At 43.7% G+C, this 16,878-nt stretch overlaps 1 protein-coding gene across 16 annotated transcripts in view; it reads right to left on the bottom strand.

Annotated features, from left to right (window-relative positions):
• The window catches only part of DNAAF8 (dynein axonemal assembly factor 8), a 105,474-nt gene that overhangs the window by 50,123 nt on the left and 38,473 nt on the right, over positions 1-16,878 (bottom strand). For 15 of the 16 annotated variants that reach the window (XR_010825194.1, XM_066977993.1, XM_066978004.1 and 12 more), the window contains 4 exons: positions 7,941-8,057; positions 5,564-5,708; positions 3,077-3,389; positions 203-309 (listed from right to left, as the gene is read on the bottom strand). Coding sequence is in view for 15 of the 16 variants with exons in the window: in XM_066977993.1 (XP_066834094.1) it covers positions 203-309; positions 3,077-3,389; positions 5,564-5,708; positions 7,941-8,057 (682 nt within the window). In the remaining variant the exon portion in view is untranslated. The remainder of the gene's footprint in view (positions 1-202; positions 310-3,076; positions 3,390-5,563; positions 5,709-7,940; positions 8,058-16,878) is intronic. The other variant, XM_066977998.1, reaches the window with a different exon arrangement.

Below are 16,878 nucleotides of genomic sequence, written 5' to 3'. Positions count from 1 at the left end.
GGAGGATGAGGTGATGATAACACTCTTCTGTCACTTCATTTTAGGCAACACCAGAAATTCATTCCTAGCTCTGGACCTGGCCAGGTCACAGCACTGAGTAATCCAGGGAGGCAGAATTTCCTGAAACAGGTGGGCTGGAGTGAGGTAACACTGTCAGCGAAGAAGAACCATAAAACCTCATGATTCATTCCCTATTGCAGACCTTTGGAAGTTGAGACAAGCATCGCTGGAGGTCGAGGTTGCACCATGTCCTGGAGATGAACGTTTTCTTCATCTGCTTCTGCTCTAGTTGATGAAGGACTCTGAGACCTAAAGAAAAACAATAGATATTAAAAGTTGTTATGCAAGGTTCTGACTCTAACCCACTTTCTACAACAAGCCCAGGGACAAGGAAGCTTTACTGAAACCACCATTTCAACCCCTTGTCCATGACTTGAACTGCATCAAGGTCTCTCTGATTGAACATCTCTCTCTGTATTACTCCCCGAGGCTCTCTCTGTTCAATAAGTACCTAATACAAAGTAGCCAGCTTGGCAAGGAAACCTGGGAATCAAGAGATAGGTCAGGCTGCATTAGCAGTACTTTTCCCAGCCACAAATATATTACAGCTGCTATTCACTTTCGGTTCTTTAGCTAGAGTTTAAGCAATTTTAAAGCTATCATGATATCCCTCTGCTGCTTCATGTTGGGCAACAAGAACTATCAAGTCTGGCAGAGATGCTCATGGCAGTGAAGCCTCTAAACATTTCTGCATTCCCAAAAGGTCCAAATTATGGCATGGTGAACATAAGGTGTGGTTCTGAAAGCCAGGGACTGACAACGCAAACGTCACTCTGTAAAACACTTCGGCTAGGTCTGTGAAGTGCAGGCTGTTCAGGCAAACCTGTCTGCCTCATCCCCTGCTACTGAGTCGGCTGGAATACATCCTACTTGTCGCTCCCAGGAGACCAACAGAAGCCACCAATATTTGCAAGTAAAATTTGAAAAACCGAATTCTGAGGTGCAGTTTGTATTCTGATCTCCCAATGGTCTGAATTACCAGCATTAAGAGAAAGACAAGCGCATTATTTAGAACACAGCACCACTCTGGACTGGCTAAGTTGTACCAGAGGAGCAGAATTCATCATCTTTGTAGGAGGAAAAGCATCCCTGAGGAAAACAAATAAATAAAATGAATGAAACTTTGCCAAATTGAGTTTTCCAAATCCTAAAACTAACAATGACGAGAGTCACTGTTCATGGCCAAACAAAACTGACAATCCCCTCTATGTGCATCAGATTGATTCTACAGGGGTGCACCTTGCCCCTTGGCAGAAAGCACCAAGAGGACTGCAGAACAACTTACCCCAGGTTTGCTGCCATTGACAACACAGTGATCCACACTGCACTGAGCAACCGGGATCTTCAAAAACCTGTCCAGAACTTGCAGGTTCAGGGCCCTATATGAATTCTCTCCAGGGGAGTTTCACCACATCAGTACATATTTGATCCAGTAACATTAAAAGGAGATGCCCAGGGTCTGAAAAATCCAGCCTGTAAAGGCTGACACCCCACACGATTACACAGGTCTGCGTGACAAATGACAGTCAGGAGAGGAGGTCTGAGTTTCATGTTATCCTGGCTGGTGGAAATTTCTTGAAGCCCTAAGCCAAATCTTTTGATAAAGCACTGTAAAACAAATGTTTCAAGGCTGAGATCCTGTGCCTGGAACAACCAAAGGAGTGTCTTTCAAAAGCCAAAAGAATACCTGTGTCTCTTCTCTTCCCTCTGCAGGCCAGCCTACTCTGATCTGTCTTTGTAACAGTCTCAGGAAAGGATCTCTGAGCACAGCAGAGCCCTTCATTTACTGAGTGTGGCTCGGTGTGGACTGAGCATGCTTCCTGGGTTCTTAGGTTTAAGTCTCCATCCATAAGGTAGCAAAATTGTCAGGAAGGGAATGATTGTTAGAAAGTGCTTCATAAAAAAAAAAAAAAAGCTGCAGAGAGGTTTGGGAAAAGAGTGCTAGGAAGGAGTTCTGCAAGAGTGTTCAGGCTACTGATCTGACCTTCCCTCTGCCTCTGTGCAGCTGCAGACCATGTGCTGCTCAGTGCTGACTTCACAGAGCTGAACAGAAGCTTTTCTCCTTTCCTCTCATCCCTTTCCCTGATGCACCTCTGCTCCGCTGAGTAAGGTCAAGAGCAGACTTTCTGGCAGCCTACCATCATTGCTATGTTGTTGTCAACCAAGCAACTTTAAGAATAAAAAAACGTTAGATAGGTTTTGCCTATCTTGGACAGAAACGTGAGCCTTTGGGGGCTGTAGTCCCCCCTCCTTATAGTACTACATAGCAGAACACAGGCGCTGTAGGTTGCATGATGGATTAATAGCTACTTAATAGCCCATTTCCCTCCGCAGCTATATCCAGCCCCATCTGAGAGCAAGATTCCAGACTCCTGAATCTCACTTGTTCCCAGCACTTTTTGGCACCCTATTGCTATACCACCAGTTCCTAAATTGCATTTCTCACACTGATTGCTTGAGTTGAGTTCATAAGCCACCTTTTGTTTTCACAGACTTCTGTCATAACTCTCTGAAGAGCCTTTTCCATCTGAAGCTCCTTATCTCCAATCAGTTGATAAGGATGGGCAAAGCTATTCCTGGAGAACAAGCCCCTCAGAGGCACACAACCTTGAAGCATTTCTCCAGCACCAGGTACAGCTGAAAGAGATTTCAGATCAGGCTGACCAGCTGCACCTGGCACAGCAAGGACCCACGAGCAGGTGCTGCAAGTGTATGAATTACAGGTCTAGCTACCTGGGAACACATGATGGGAGGCAACTGCAAGAGTCCCGCACCTAACACAACCAGAAGAGACAGTCTTGTGAGAGACTGAGGGCTTTTACAGACTGTAGTAACATATGTGAAAATGGAAAATGTACAGATTGCTCCCATCCATTACTCTTGTTCATTCAGACCTTTAGCAGGAGACTAATTGATAAAGACAAAGCCCACTAGCTGTGTGCTTGTCTGCCATCCATGTCATACTTTGCCTGTGAGAACTACCGTAGCTCAGAAACATGCAGGCCAGTGCCATCACCTCACTCTGTTGCATCTGGAAGCTGGATCTAGGACACCACCATGCAGTGCTGCATGAGCAGCCCTCCCTCCGAACCAGAGGCACAGCTCTCTGTGCACACGGCTGTCCAGCTGGGGCAGGTAGACGAGAGGCTCTGCTTGGCTCCTGCAGTAGATGGCATTGATGGAACTGCAGTCTGTCACGCCAGCCAGCTGCGGGTCGGATGGCCCAATGATGTTCTGCAAGGTGCTACGTGCTTTAGGCCCTCTCACGCCCAATGCCAGCACTGGTGGCACCTTGCCCATCTCCGAAGCATAGGAAGAAGGCAGTTTTTCTGTGAAAGACAAAGACACGTGTAACTAAAGCATGGAACAACCCACACCAAGGTCATTCATTCTGCTCAAGTGCCCTTTTTAGCTCTGTCATAGGGGAATTAGGCAAAGTAACCTACTGGTTACCTGTCCTGTGGGTGTTATGCTGGCAACCAGCTGTACTTTTTTACCCAGTAGTAATTCTGAGATTACTCAAGGTAGCTTACCTGTTAAAGAAGAAGGTGTGGGTTGGCTTCTTATTTGCTGTGGAAAAGGGTGTGCACGGGGTTAAATACTACACAGCTGATACACTAGAAACCAGCACTTTAACTTCTGGTGCTGTACATTGTTTGTATTCATAAGGAAGGCTGGTGGGGTTGAAGGAGAGACAGGGCAAGAATATGGGCCTGAAGAGAAGAATGTTTTCCGTAATTTTCATCAGATATGGGAAAACTGGGAAGGGAATCACAAGCTAGATATCCATGTACATCTTTTCTAGATCATTTCTTCTGTATCAAATACAGATTTTGCATTACGTTGCCTAATGTGTCCAAATATTTGATGTTTTCTTTTATTTCCCCTCCAGGACTTGAATTGTGGCTTTCCTTATTTCCTGCAACAATTCTTCCCTACATCTCTGGCAAACCCTTCTGCACATTCACTTCAGCACTATTTGGGTCCAATAAGTAAACCCAGTAAAGAGCAAGTTTGCCTCCTCCACATTTCTCACTGTGTAAGAGCAGAAAGACGTGTCATTCTCTTCCCTGGAGTTTAAATGTATTCATTTACATCATTAGTTGCCTAAGAATCAGAAACCAGAACATAAGTCTCCAGAACAGGTAGACAAAGGAGAAACTGACTGAAAATACTTAAAATAATCATATTAAAGTTTTCAAGCTAAAGGTAAAAATCCAGTCTACAAACTCACGTAGCAGTCCTTGGCTCAAATGATTTGTCCCTTCATACAAAATGTTCCTATTTAGATACAGGGTACAGAGCACTGAAGCAGATCTGCTGCCAGTCATCTCTTAATGACTGGTGATTTTATGGTTTTCTTACTCATTGCTGAAGTCCTTCTTCATTTCTGCAGCTATCAATATGAATATATTACATGCACAATGCTGAGACAACTGCAATCACATTTCTAAGGCAGTCTGCTCGTATGGTTTTCAAATGCATAAAGGGGCAAGGAAACTGCAGGATATTTCTCTATTTAAGCAGGTCTGCGCTCATCTTCTGTCTAAGCAAACGGAAGCCTGTTTCTCTCACTCTGTCTGCCCACAACTTTCCCCATGAGAAATGGATTGCCTGTATCCACTACAGTGCCACATGCAAACCTTCCAGGAGAACTTTTGAATTAAAAGAAAGTACAAGCCACAAAACATTTCAGAGGCTCTCTCTACACCTTGCAGCTAGTATAATTGCCTGTTGTTCTAAAGTTATACTGCATTATCTACTACTAATATTCTATACAAGCTTTGAGACAGGCTTCATTATGTCTGCTTCACAAATGGAAGACTTGAGTGGCATGGGCCAACACGTGGCCATTGGTGTCTAATGTTAAGGGCTTTGAGATTGGACATCGGGGACTCATACAATTTTTGTTTGCCTTATCTTTTTGGTCTCTCACCTCAGACCACCTTCTATTGGCAAATTGTGATGTTTTGATGATGGCTTATCAGACAACATAATTACAGGATGGATAGATCTGTAGTTTCCTTTCACACATTCTCCTAAAGGTCAAGTAAAGACTGAAGTACCAGAGGTGATGGGATGGGGGGAACTGAGGAAGAGAGGCCGGATTCTCTGCAGTACCTGCAGGAAAATCAGTAGGAACTAATTTGGTATACCTAACTTACATGGGTCTAATCCTGCAGCTCACAGCACTGCAGTCTGGGAATGGTCTCTACAAAGGAACAACAAAAGTGGTTTGAGACACACATACATAAAGGACTAAAAAATTCAACTTGGAGTAGTTCAATTCTAGCAACACTGGGAGTAGATAGAAAGAAGCAGTCTAAGGTCTTTTATAATTTCCTTTGCAAAAGATACAGGCAACTGATATGATGCTCTTGTAAATCCGATACCCTTTTCTCCACGTCCGCAGCACCACATCATTCTTCACCTTAGTAGAGTTAAAGATCTTCACCTCAGCATCATTACACAATGGAATCGCTAAAGGAAAACTAGACCTCACCTGAGCTAGAGAGCAGCACATCATGCTGAGGATAGAGCAGGCGGAGTCCGCAGACATCCAGACCAGAGCTGAGTACCAGCTGCAACATGTGATGGGTAGCTAGGGAACTTCGGAGGAGAGTTTCAAACAGCAATACCATGGCAACCTGAACAGCGAGAGCACATTGGAGGAGTGAGCCAAAATGCTTCCAAGACCACAGTGACCACACAGCTGTGTCTCTTCTACTCACCTTAAATTCCCATGCTCTACCTACGCTACAAGAGCTATAAAGAGGCTTTCTTTTCTTCTGTTTACATGCAGTTCAGCACAGCAGGCTTTTAGCTTCAGATTGAATCATAATGATGAGAATTATGATTGAATAATAATTATGTACTACTACTGAAATAATTGTGCCTTTTGTCACAAAAACCTACTAGTAAAAGACTGCAAGTTCTCTGGGGCAGAGAATAAAGTGAATCACTCTTATTTAACTCTGCGTACTACAGAAAGATGGCCCAATAATAATAATAGACCAACTGGTTGTTTCCTTATACCTACAAAAAGCCAAAATCAACACAGAAAAATGATTCAAAAGGCAGGTACATCCCTGGTACTGTCCCAGATTTACCTTTTGAACTTTTCCCGACCAGATGAATGCAATTCAGCTCATCCTGACACACAGGAAGACATACGTTCTTACATACTGAATGTCTATACCCAAAAGGAAAGCAAACTACTTTGAGCTCTGCACTCTCCTATCAGAAGAAACTTACTGGTTCGAAACACAGATGCTTTACAACAGAAAGTTGTGTGGTGCTTGACATGCTGAGGGCAATAAATTGTCTAGCTGAGGATCAGACAAGCATGGTTGTATTGGCCTCAAATTTGTGCATGGTTCTCCTGGGTGTACAGACACAATGCTATCCCCAGCAGCAAGCTTTATGTCTGCAGTGAACGCCAAATGAATTCATCACTACTGGACACTTTAAATGAAATGCTACTTCCCGATAAACACACAACAAGGCTTATAACATCATAATAAATGAAGATATAAATTTACACAAATCATAAAAAAGTAGTCTAATTAGGAATAAAAGCTTTATTTCTTTATGTTCGTCTAGCTCAAGCTCTCCTGATACTAACCCAGTGATCACAGCAGCCAGTAAGGAAGCATTTTTCTGTAGCAGCTATAAGAGTCTCTGGGGTCTGGCTGCCTGGGCTCTAGGCCAACTTTGATAATGCAGCTGTCCAGCACTGACAAACCTCGGTAACTGCTGCCTCCCTTTTGCCTGGGAGCCAGCCACTTGGCTTTGGTCTCTGAGCTTTGTTGCAGGTATGCCTGCGGCCAGTCTCGTATGTCACTGATTCTGGCCGTTATCCTAATCTGCTGACTTGACCTTCTGGCTTGGCCCTGTCCCTATGGACTCTTGGCTGACCCTGGTTACTGTTGCTGGACCTGTTCTGCTCTTCTCACTTGGGTAATGTGTGACTGCACCCTGCCAAGCGAGGTGGCTGGCCCTGCCTGCCTTGCTTAGTCTCACCTCCTGGCTTGCCATTTCCTTACAGGGCATCCTGCCCTTGCTGTGAGAGATTCTGTATGGGCCCCCTAGTAGGACTCCTGAGGCGAGTCAAGGAATTGTCATGAAGACATACGAGGCATTTCCTGACTGTGCCAGGTACCCAATATCTTCAGTAAATAACTGTGGTTTTCTAGTATCTTCCAGGAGGCAAGCCTGGTACAGCTAACTGGCCAGACTCAGCCACTGGCCAGACTTGCTGGTTGTTCAGGACAACATAAGGTATCTGCATCTTCCTGATTCACTCCTAACAGGAAACTGAACTCGTCAGATCAAACGTGCCAGGTTGTGTTGTGCAAGAGCTAAGAAAGGTGAGTTACCCCAGGTAAAACGTTATATCTGCACAGGGGTCCAGTACATTTTGGTATGCACTCCTACACTGAGGTAAAGATGAGCTAATTCAAGTTACACTGACCTCTTCTTCTGGGTTAAATAACGTAGAATTACTTTCAACTTGTTCCTACAACACAGTTACTGTAGGTCAGGTAAATAGTACCAGAGGCTTCAGAAAAACTTGGATTTCTGAGCACAAGTTTTATAAAAGTTGTGTTGCACACTGGCTTGCAGTCATGGGGCTTTGGGTTAGCAGAATTTGTCTGTTGTTACTGATCTGCACCTGGTTGGTAGCAATTTCTCCAACCCATCTATTTCATAGTTTAATCTTCTGTGGCTCAGAGCAATCGGTATATCAATACCACTGACACAAAAGACTCAGCTTATTTACGTTTGAGTGAGAAATACTTCAAGTTGAGTATTTGTACCAAACCTAAGGATGGAAATATTTCAGGTCACTTAATTGTGATTATTATTATTATTTTTACCTCAGTGTCTATGTCGCTGCAAGCCTCAATGTTGCTGCTATTAGGGAAGTATTTTTCATCAGTTTCTACTGTCTGCCAGTAAAATCCATTTGGCACTGCAAACACTTTCTCCACTGCCTGAAACACACAAATGATATTTCTTACCTGTATGTTATTTTGATCCCTCAAAATCAAGAGCTAGGAAAAAACATCATGGTTAGTTTTACAGCTAAAGAACATATGAGGATGCATATTCATGGATTAGAGTTATTAGCCCAGTGTTGTTCCCCTATCATTTACTTTCCTGCATCTGTACCACCAACTCCAGTGAAATTATATCCCGCGAATATGACTTTGCAGCTGCTTCCTGAGGGGCTGAACCTTTCTAGGGTCCAACACAGTGGCCCTCCACATGGGGAGCAAACACTAACATGAACAGGAGTCGCATACAAAAGGCACTGCAGAATCAGGCTCAGCAGCTTGAGACCCTGATTCTCCAGGATCATACTGGGCATCCAGCAGAAAAGAGCTTTGTAAAGTGAATGCTCTAATTAACCAACCAAACAGAAGGCAGAGAAAGAATTGCATGAATTTTTTATGTGCCTGTAACTAAAATAGGACATTTCTCCTGTGTTCATGTCACCACAAGTGGCACGTATCTGTACGTCTTACTGTGCCACATACTCCTGAATAGGCAAAAGACTCTGGCATTTAGGTCACAGCGTTACAGAAATGTGGCATTTCCCAATCTCAGCACGTTATTCTGTTCCTCATACATTTTCTGGGCAGTCAAGCATGCAACCTGTACAAGGACAAGTTTAAGGATGTTGAAGGATGTGTCGCTCATGAGAATCTGCTGTGACTTCATGCTTCGTAAGCAAGGCCATAGTCCAGGAAGGAATGCAGCTTTTGAAAGTCATGTTTGCCAAGTTCTATTTTGGGAAAAAGCATTTTTTGTAGCTACACTGTTCTTGAGCATCCCAGAAATATGGGTGCATTTAGGCAGAGTGCACATTGGGCAGAATTCCCAAGACAAAAAAAATCGTCCCTTTTGAGACACAGGCTCAGAAGGTGCAAACCTGAGTATTTCCACTATTTTTAAGGTCTCTACTTTGACCTTCAGCAGTCATGAATCTGTTCCCATCTCATGTGGTTTTGTTCACATGCCACAAAATAATAATAATAAAAAAAGAAATTTTATTTCAACATGGTCCCATCAAGACTTATTACGAATATAAAATGTATTAATTGCATGAAGAAGTGTCCATTTTAGAGTATGAGGTACATATAGCTCTTTAAGTGTATAATCACAAAAGAGATTAGAGATTTTTTTTCACTGCTTGGCAAAAGATATGCACTTCATATCATTTGAGAAATGAAAAACATCTACAAAGTGAAATTTATTTCAGTGATATTAAAATCCCTCTGACATCTGCCCTTTGTGTTTTCTCCTTCCTCTATTTTCTATGCTTCATACGATATTTGCCTAAAAGCAGAACCAGGGATTTCACTTTTCACCTGGTTTCAGTCAGCACAACTACCCCAAACTAAGTGCTTTGACATTGCTCAAGGATTCGTTCATTTTGTCTTGCAATTCAGCGTCCACTAGCCTCCACATGTGATATTAAACATGGTTGCTGTGGAAAACATTAGAGGAAAAAAAAACACACATTGATTTACGGAAGCAGAAGCTCCTCTTTTTTCCAATGTTTGCTGCCAGCTGCTGCATACAACACTGGCATGGTGCAGTGAGCACAGAGGGATCGGACAGGCCTTACAAAACAGGAATGCAGCAAGACCCCAGGCTTCCATTTATTCCATCTGTTCCTTGAGCAAACCTCAAGTCTATGAACTTCCAAGAAGGAAAAGAGGAGGGCCAAAGGTGGACAAACCAACTCCAGCCTACATTGCCACGGGAACCTTCATTACAATCATCCAGACGCAGAGGACACAAGCTGGGAAGTCCAAGGTAAAAAGCTGACCTTTACAAAGTGCCGTGGTGTAAGCTGCGGATCAGCTGAGATCCAAGGCAGCTTGGCTGGCCTCCCTCCCCATCAGAGCAGGGATCTGGCCACACCTATTAGGCAATCAAAGCCCATGGGAAATTGTTTCTATGATCTGTCATATTCTGTTTTCTAGCAGCCAACCTGAATGGGATTTCACAAAGCAGCAGAAAATTAAGCTTGAAAAGCTTTAGATCTCCCAGAAAATCCTTTTTCTCATGGGTAAGAAAATACACATAGCTGGCTGCAATACAACGGCCTGTTTTGTTCAGTCCAGCCAAAATGTTCAAGTGGAGACTCCTGACACCACCTTCCCATGCCATGCACAGGAAGAAAGCAACGCTCCCATGCATCAAGTTCAGTTGTTATAATATTGAGATGAGCCCTATTTGACAGGCAACACACAGTGATCCTCCCCAGGTAGCTGAGTGACCCCACTCTTATTGAAATAATTCTGGTGATTCTGACACTCTTTAGCTTTAAGCTACTGTTTTTATATTTGGTGGGTAACACTACTTGCAGTGTTCCACAGTGAGAGACAGGGTAGGCATGAGAATTGCATTGGTTTCACCTCAGGGCTGGTTCTTCTCTTATGCCTCTAACAATTTTACAGTAGCTGTAAAGCTTCTGTGCAAACACAGCAGTTCAGGAAGTCTCTCCCAGGCTAGCTGATACATCATCTCTGAACGCTGACCTGTCTCTTGACAGAGACTCCCTCCCCGAGCACTGTGCAGAATGGTAAAGAGGCAGGCCAGCCTTCAATACCTACCCGAAAATGCCTCTTCTGGAAGGCTCTGCAACGCATTCTAATAATCTTCTATCTCATGGGAGACGCATTACACCGGTGAAGAGAGGTACCCTGTGCTCAACCAATGGCAGCTATAGCAGCCCCTGGGATACTTTGACTTATGCTGTGACAGGCTCCAAAACCCCAAATCATTTAACCACGACCATTTCCACGACCTTCTCCCCCACCTACTAATGTAAGAAAATGGGGTTTCTTACAGCACTTACATCTTCTCCGTACATACTGCTGCTATCAGAGCAGGAAGGGAGGGGCAGGTCTGTAACTTCCCATTTGTAGGTACTCTAGATTTTTGTCAAAAATTATCCTTTTGGTTTTTTTTAATGAGGAGACAAATTCTGATTTCTGTTATCTTAAAACAGTGGAAAAGAATGATTTACACCATAGCTAGGATTGAACACACATCATTTTTCAAACAGCATTAAAAAGAAACCCAGAGCCACTGCTTTGTTTCAGACGGCATTACTGAGATGAAGCCAGACAGTTATGGGAAGGAAATTCACAGCAGAACAGAAACATGTTGTAAAATACTGAGCAGAGACATGAATAAGCACATTTTAGAGAAGACTGGAGCTGTGTGCAGCAAAAACATGAGTCTAACTGTCATACAGAAATATGACCAAATCCAGTATCTCTTCTTCTCGCTTACAGCATATTCTGTTCTCATTTCCGACAACAAAGAAATAGCTTTTGCTGTCAGATGATCTAAGAGAGTCTTTTAAGTTGCAACAAGTCTTCTAGACTGCTTCCCAGCCACAGCAGGAAAACAGGAAGAATTCTTATGTACTCCACAATCTCATCCCCTTGCACTCAAAGTGCTTTCTAATGCAAAGACTTGCTCAGCCATTATCACTAAGACAGCACCTATATCCCTAGGAGATAGATGGTGCATCCCCTCCCACCTCCAAAAGACAGCCTGTGAATCCGATACGTCTGTAACATTTCAACTCCACTGACCACCTCAGCAGCAGCAGAGGAAGCACTATTCTCATTCTAGCAAAGGCTTTGACATTAAAATACAGACAAGGCTCATGGCTAATGGGACACACTCAATCATGCCGCTGAGTTAGAGTGCACTATCCTCAAACTTTCTCCTCTCTTCACTGTCATAAACCCCAATGCATTAGTGCAGTATTCCTTGTGGAATACAGATTAACACCAACTTGAGTTTGTTTCCTTCACACCTTTTCTTCTCCATTCTGCATACTCCCTTCAGGTGACTGCAGATTTAGCGCAGGAAACATGCAAGCACAGTAGGAAGATCCCAGGTAGGGGAAAGTCTGGGGAGGGAGCGAGCTAATTCAGGACTTTGTCACTGAAAACGTGCAGTTCTGATGACTGTATTTCAGGCAGTTTGAAGATGCATCTCCTTCTGCTTGCACCCCTTTTGTATAAGCAAAGAGACGTCCTAAAAAACACAGGAGAATGGATGAGAGTAATTTCCACCCATTCTGCCAATCATGCACAGCACTAATGGCAAAGCACATTAGCTTGATAGTTCTTTTAAACTGCTCTCTTCTGCAATAGTTAGCGATGGTCCCAATTTAAACATGAGCTACCAAACTTTAGGAAAAATGAACTATAATGGTCTACTCTTCCCCAAGCGAAGTCTTCATCTCCATACAAACTCAGGCAGATGCCATTGCAGTCCCTTCTCCTTTTAAAAGGCTTGGGTTTTCTAGTTACAACTCCCAGTGACAACTTGAACTCCTGGCCTCACTAAAATCAACAGCACAACAAAAAATCAACAGGACTCAGCTACAGCCAGGCTGTCACCATCTCCCCTCTGTCTCATGAAGATGGCTGAGATACAGCCATGCAGCTCTTCTGCTACGGATTCATTGCTATAAACGCACGTAGAGGAGGCCCCAGGACAAATGTCTCACCCACAGGTGACTCATCTCCACGCGGACTCATCAGTCCCATGACGTGTGATATGTACGTAAGTGCACTCCCCCAAGCTGGTGATACGGCTATCAGGCCGCCTAGCAGACGCAGGGTGCCAGACACACGGGCCCTTAGCATCATCTCAGGTAAAGATGAGACACAAGCAAGATTTGGAAAGCAAGGGAGAGGATGAATAGATCTTCTGGTTTAGAACTTCAGCCGGGGCTTAAACAGATGAGCTGTTGGGCTTAGGGGCCAGCGTGTGCCATGCTGCAAGTCTCAGCATCCTGCTGGCTCTCCTGTTTGGGCATGCAGATGCGGAGGTGCTGTTCTGGGGGCTGTACCTCCCCACATGTGTCGGTCCAGTACCCCAATGCCCAGTTTAGCAGCAAAATGATCAAGTCCTTCAAGCTTTGCCATCAGGCTCAGTACAAGCCTGGAGGAGGAAAGCATGGCCCTCAGCCACGCACTAACTCCAAGACCTTAGAGCAACACATGGATCAGGTCTGACAGCTGGCCAAATTGTGCTGCGTGCCAGGTAGTTTCGCCTGCACTCTCCACCCATGAAACATTACATGGCCTAACTCAGCTGCTGCTTAAAGCTATTAGTTTGCTGCTTCTCAGACAACACTAAAGGAGAAGGGGAGAACACACGGGGCAATAAACCAAAACAGTGTAATTGCCAACACCCATGAGGCACTGACCCGGAGCATACTGGCAGTTATTACATTTGAGATGGTGATGAGAGAGGCAATGCCCACGCAGCCAAGGGCCGGAAGAGTGTCAGGTGAAAAGCTGATGTGGTAGTAAGTAGCAGTTCTCTGAGCAAGCCTCTTTAGCAGTGGAATTAAAAAGTTGTAGTAAGAGACAGCGGAAGATGCTGAAGCCACTCAGCATGGGTAAAGCCATGATACTCAGCAGTGAAACAACATCACAGCATTCAAACTCTTATAGCTCAGCACGAGCTTGACAAGAAGACCAGATTCACAACTGTACATGCCCTGTGGGCTGTATTGTAGGGAGGGAAGCACCAGGAAATGGAAATGTTAAGGATTACTTCCACCTGTAACGTGCCTTTTTTCCCTTCCACTTCTCTAGAAGGTTCTGGTCCCGTTACGAAATTTTAGTTTGGAAAGAGCTTCCTCATTTCTAGTCAGAAGTGAAGAATCCAAAAAGCTTCATTGCATGAACTGGCTCGTTCCACTGGGACACCTCAGTTTGTCAGATGGCTTTTTCTACTCTTGTTTTGAATGTTGCAAAAACACTGTTTCTGCTGCTTCTCCTGGGAGATTTTTCAATGTCTCTGAAGTTTCACATCAAGCAGCTTCCCTCTCTCCATGCTATTTAGAGAACAGGTGCATCCCAGGCAGGGTTTTAACCTACGTGCCTAAATTAGAAGGGTCACCCTGTGCATGCTGTCACTGGAAATGCTTCTCACTCCCGCTTCAAAGACTACGTACAGAGTTCAGGCACTCACATGTCTCCATTAGGAGCCTTCAAGTGCACAAAGTAACAAGCAAAGAATCTGTGCCCACTTTTCCATAGCATGAAACAGTGCTTTCTAATTTCCTCAGCCATGCATTGCTCTTGTTCTACCTGGTTATTTCAGTCTTTGGAAAAAAAAAAAAGTTTGCAACTTTCAAGCTTGAGTGTTTGTACATGTAAAGCTCTTCTGGTAATGTAGTCGCCACCAACTTGCCAGCAGGAAAATCCCAAAAGTTTGCATTTGTGTTACAGAAATACCACATTAAAGAACTGCTGTACTTTCTGCAAGTCCTCTCCCACACATCAAACTTCCTGTTGGTTCAGTCTCCACTGTTTAAAGTCTTTTTGCAGCATTGAGTTGCAACATCAAGGCAAGTTTGGTGCCCTGAATCCAGTTCTGGAATTCTCATCCTTGCTTAGCCAAAACTGAATAAAAAAATGGAGCTTTGCTTAAGTGAAAAGCAAAGAGGGAGCTTTGTGTAGACCTGCCTTCAATTAGTACTGTCTAAAACAAAACAAAAAAACACACCTGTGCTGGAAGTCAGGAAGGAAACTAAAGAAGGAGCAAGTAGGGAACTGATCACCAGGAGGTGCAACAGAAGCAATTCCTTGGAGCTAAAAAAAAAAAAAAGAAAAAAAATCAAAAAAATCACCTTCACTTCCACTTAGGGATGGAGGTTCCCTTCCCTGAAACCTTGCTGACATGATCACTCACCCTATCCTGCTGTGCCCTGACTCCTCTATCATGGCAGGCATCTGTACAGGTTGGGAGTTCAACAAGATGCTCCAGGAAGCGTGCAAAAAGATGTCAAGTGGTAGATGGTGGGGCTGTACCTTTTGGGCAGGGGCCCCAGGGTACAGAGCACTGGAGAAAGTGCAATACAAAAGCAGTGTGCCTTAATGAAACAAATTAGCAGAGGCAAAAAGCAACAGTGCTGGCTACAGGTTTCCCCTGTCCCTAGGGTTAATGCTTGCATCCTAAGGCTTAACAGCAGAAAGTACTTCCCTGTTAAAATGAAGTTCTCTTTTTGCTGACAAGGAACACTGTGGTTAATGACTTCTACAGGGACTATGCCGCTCCTAACCTAACCTGAGGTTTTAATGACTGCTCTGTGAGTTTACTCTTCATGTCTAAAGTGAGTTACTGGAGGTTAATAGGCAGCATGCATAGTCTTAATAAGAAAGCCTCAAAAAAAGATTGCAAGAGAAAAGCAATCTGTTGGGGTTCAGAACAGACTGAAAAAACGCTAGAACAATTGACTGAAAACAAGACCTTGGCTTAACCTTTAAGCACTTTGTTGAGTGTATTACAGCAACTGCTACCAACTGCATGTAAAGCCGTACACAGAGCTAGTCAGCACACAAGCAGATGGCAGTTTTACCTGATGTTGCTCCTCCCTCCACTCCTACCCGTTTGTTTCACCCACCCACCAGGGCTTGTGTTTCAGACTAAGCTACCTGGAGCAAGAACGGGTATTCACTGTACGCCTTTCCAACAGAAAGCAGCAGGTCCCTTGGTCAACTCAGGTTTGCATACACCACTCCAAAATAAAGTAAATCAAAAGCAAGTACAGATCACAGGCCCTGTACAAAGTTTTCAGACTTTCAGTATCAAAAATGTGATACTGAATTTTCCACGTAGAATTTATACTGGTTGTGTTTTAATGACACTTGGGAACATTCTCAGTTGGTACTGCTTTGTAAAGCTTCAGGCAGACAACAGGGTTAGCTGCTGCCTGCTGAGAGGCTGGCTCATTGCGCCTTGCTTAGAGAAGTCAGCCTTTCTGTTTAACTGCAAGACACATCTATTAAAAAGCCATGATACCTCGTGGTCTCAGTGTAATTCAGGCCTGGGAACCTGGGTGGCACAGAGCATTTGAACTTAGGAAGAGAATGTGGCCTTTAAATTGTCTTTCATTTTTCTATGGCATCAAGGCAAAGACCTACCCCCAGAAAGTGCCTGCTATCTTGCTGTTCAACTTCTAATGATTTATAATCCCCCTAATAGGGGATTTGCATAAAAGCCCTGACTGTTTTAAATGATGCCTTACTTTATGCCTTACGAGTATACAGCAGATTTATCTTTTACAAGTATGTCAGCCTGCTTTATTGCACTTGCCTGTACTTGAAAGCTACAGTGACTGCAAATCAACAATATTAAGCCTCCTTTTCCTTCAGAGAAGTGGGATAAACCTTGAGGCAAATTGCTGAGTGCACTGCTAAGCCCCTAAGCTTTCATGGCATTGATTCTCACATTGTAATAGTAATCCCCAAATCTGGTTGGGATTGCAGCAAAGTTCTCATGGTACATTATTTTCAGAACTAAACTTTGTTGTGAACCAGAATTGTAGCCTTCACAATTCCCTGGAATTGTATCTCAAGTTTTTTTGATGATTTAGGAATACTGGGAAGAAAACATGATCAATTAAAGGCTGGTGATGTCATGGGAAAGGAATAAGTGGAACATTCCCTCAAAAGGTATGGAAATCAGGTAGCATTCAGTGCTTCTTTGAAAAGCTGGGATAAATATTTACAGTAAAGTGGGAGAGGCAGTTAAGTACTTAGAGGCCTAAAAGCAATGTTTGATGCCCACAGGGAATAAACTCCCTGAGCAAGCCCAAGGTATATGAATTCTTGTAACATTACATTCACTTGAATATCTGTTATGGAACACTTGCTAAACTGACAGCAGTGAAAAAGTTAATTATCATTCTATTTCTAGACAGCATGAGGTAAATGTTCCTACAGACTTCCCTAAGAAAACGAGTTTAATCACTTG

The sequence above is a fragment of the Anser cygnoides genome, chromosome 15 (genome assembly GCF_040182565.1).
Source record: "Anser cygnoides isolate HZ-2024a breed goose chromosome 15, Taihu_goose_T2T_genome, whole genome shotgun sequence".
NCBI lineage: Eukaryota > Metazoa > Chordata > Aves > Anseriformes > Anatidae > Anser > Anser cygnoides.
Note: the sequence above shows the minus strand (reverse complement) of the source record. Positions and strands in the feature narration are given on the sequence as shown.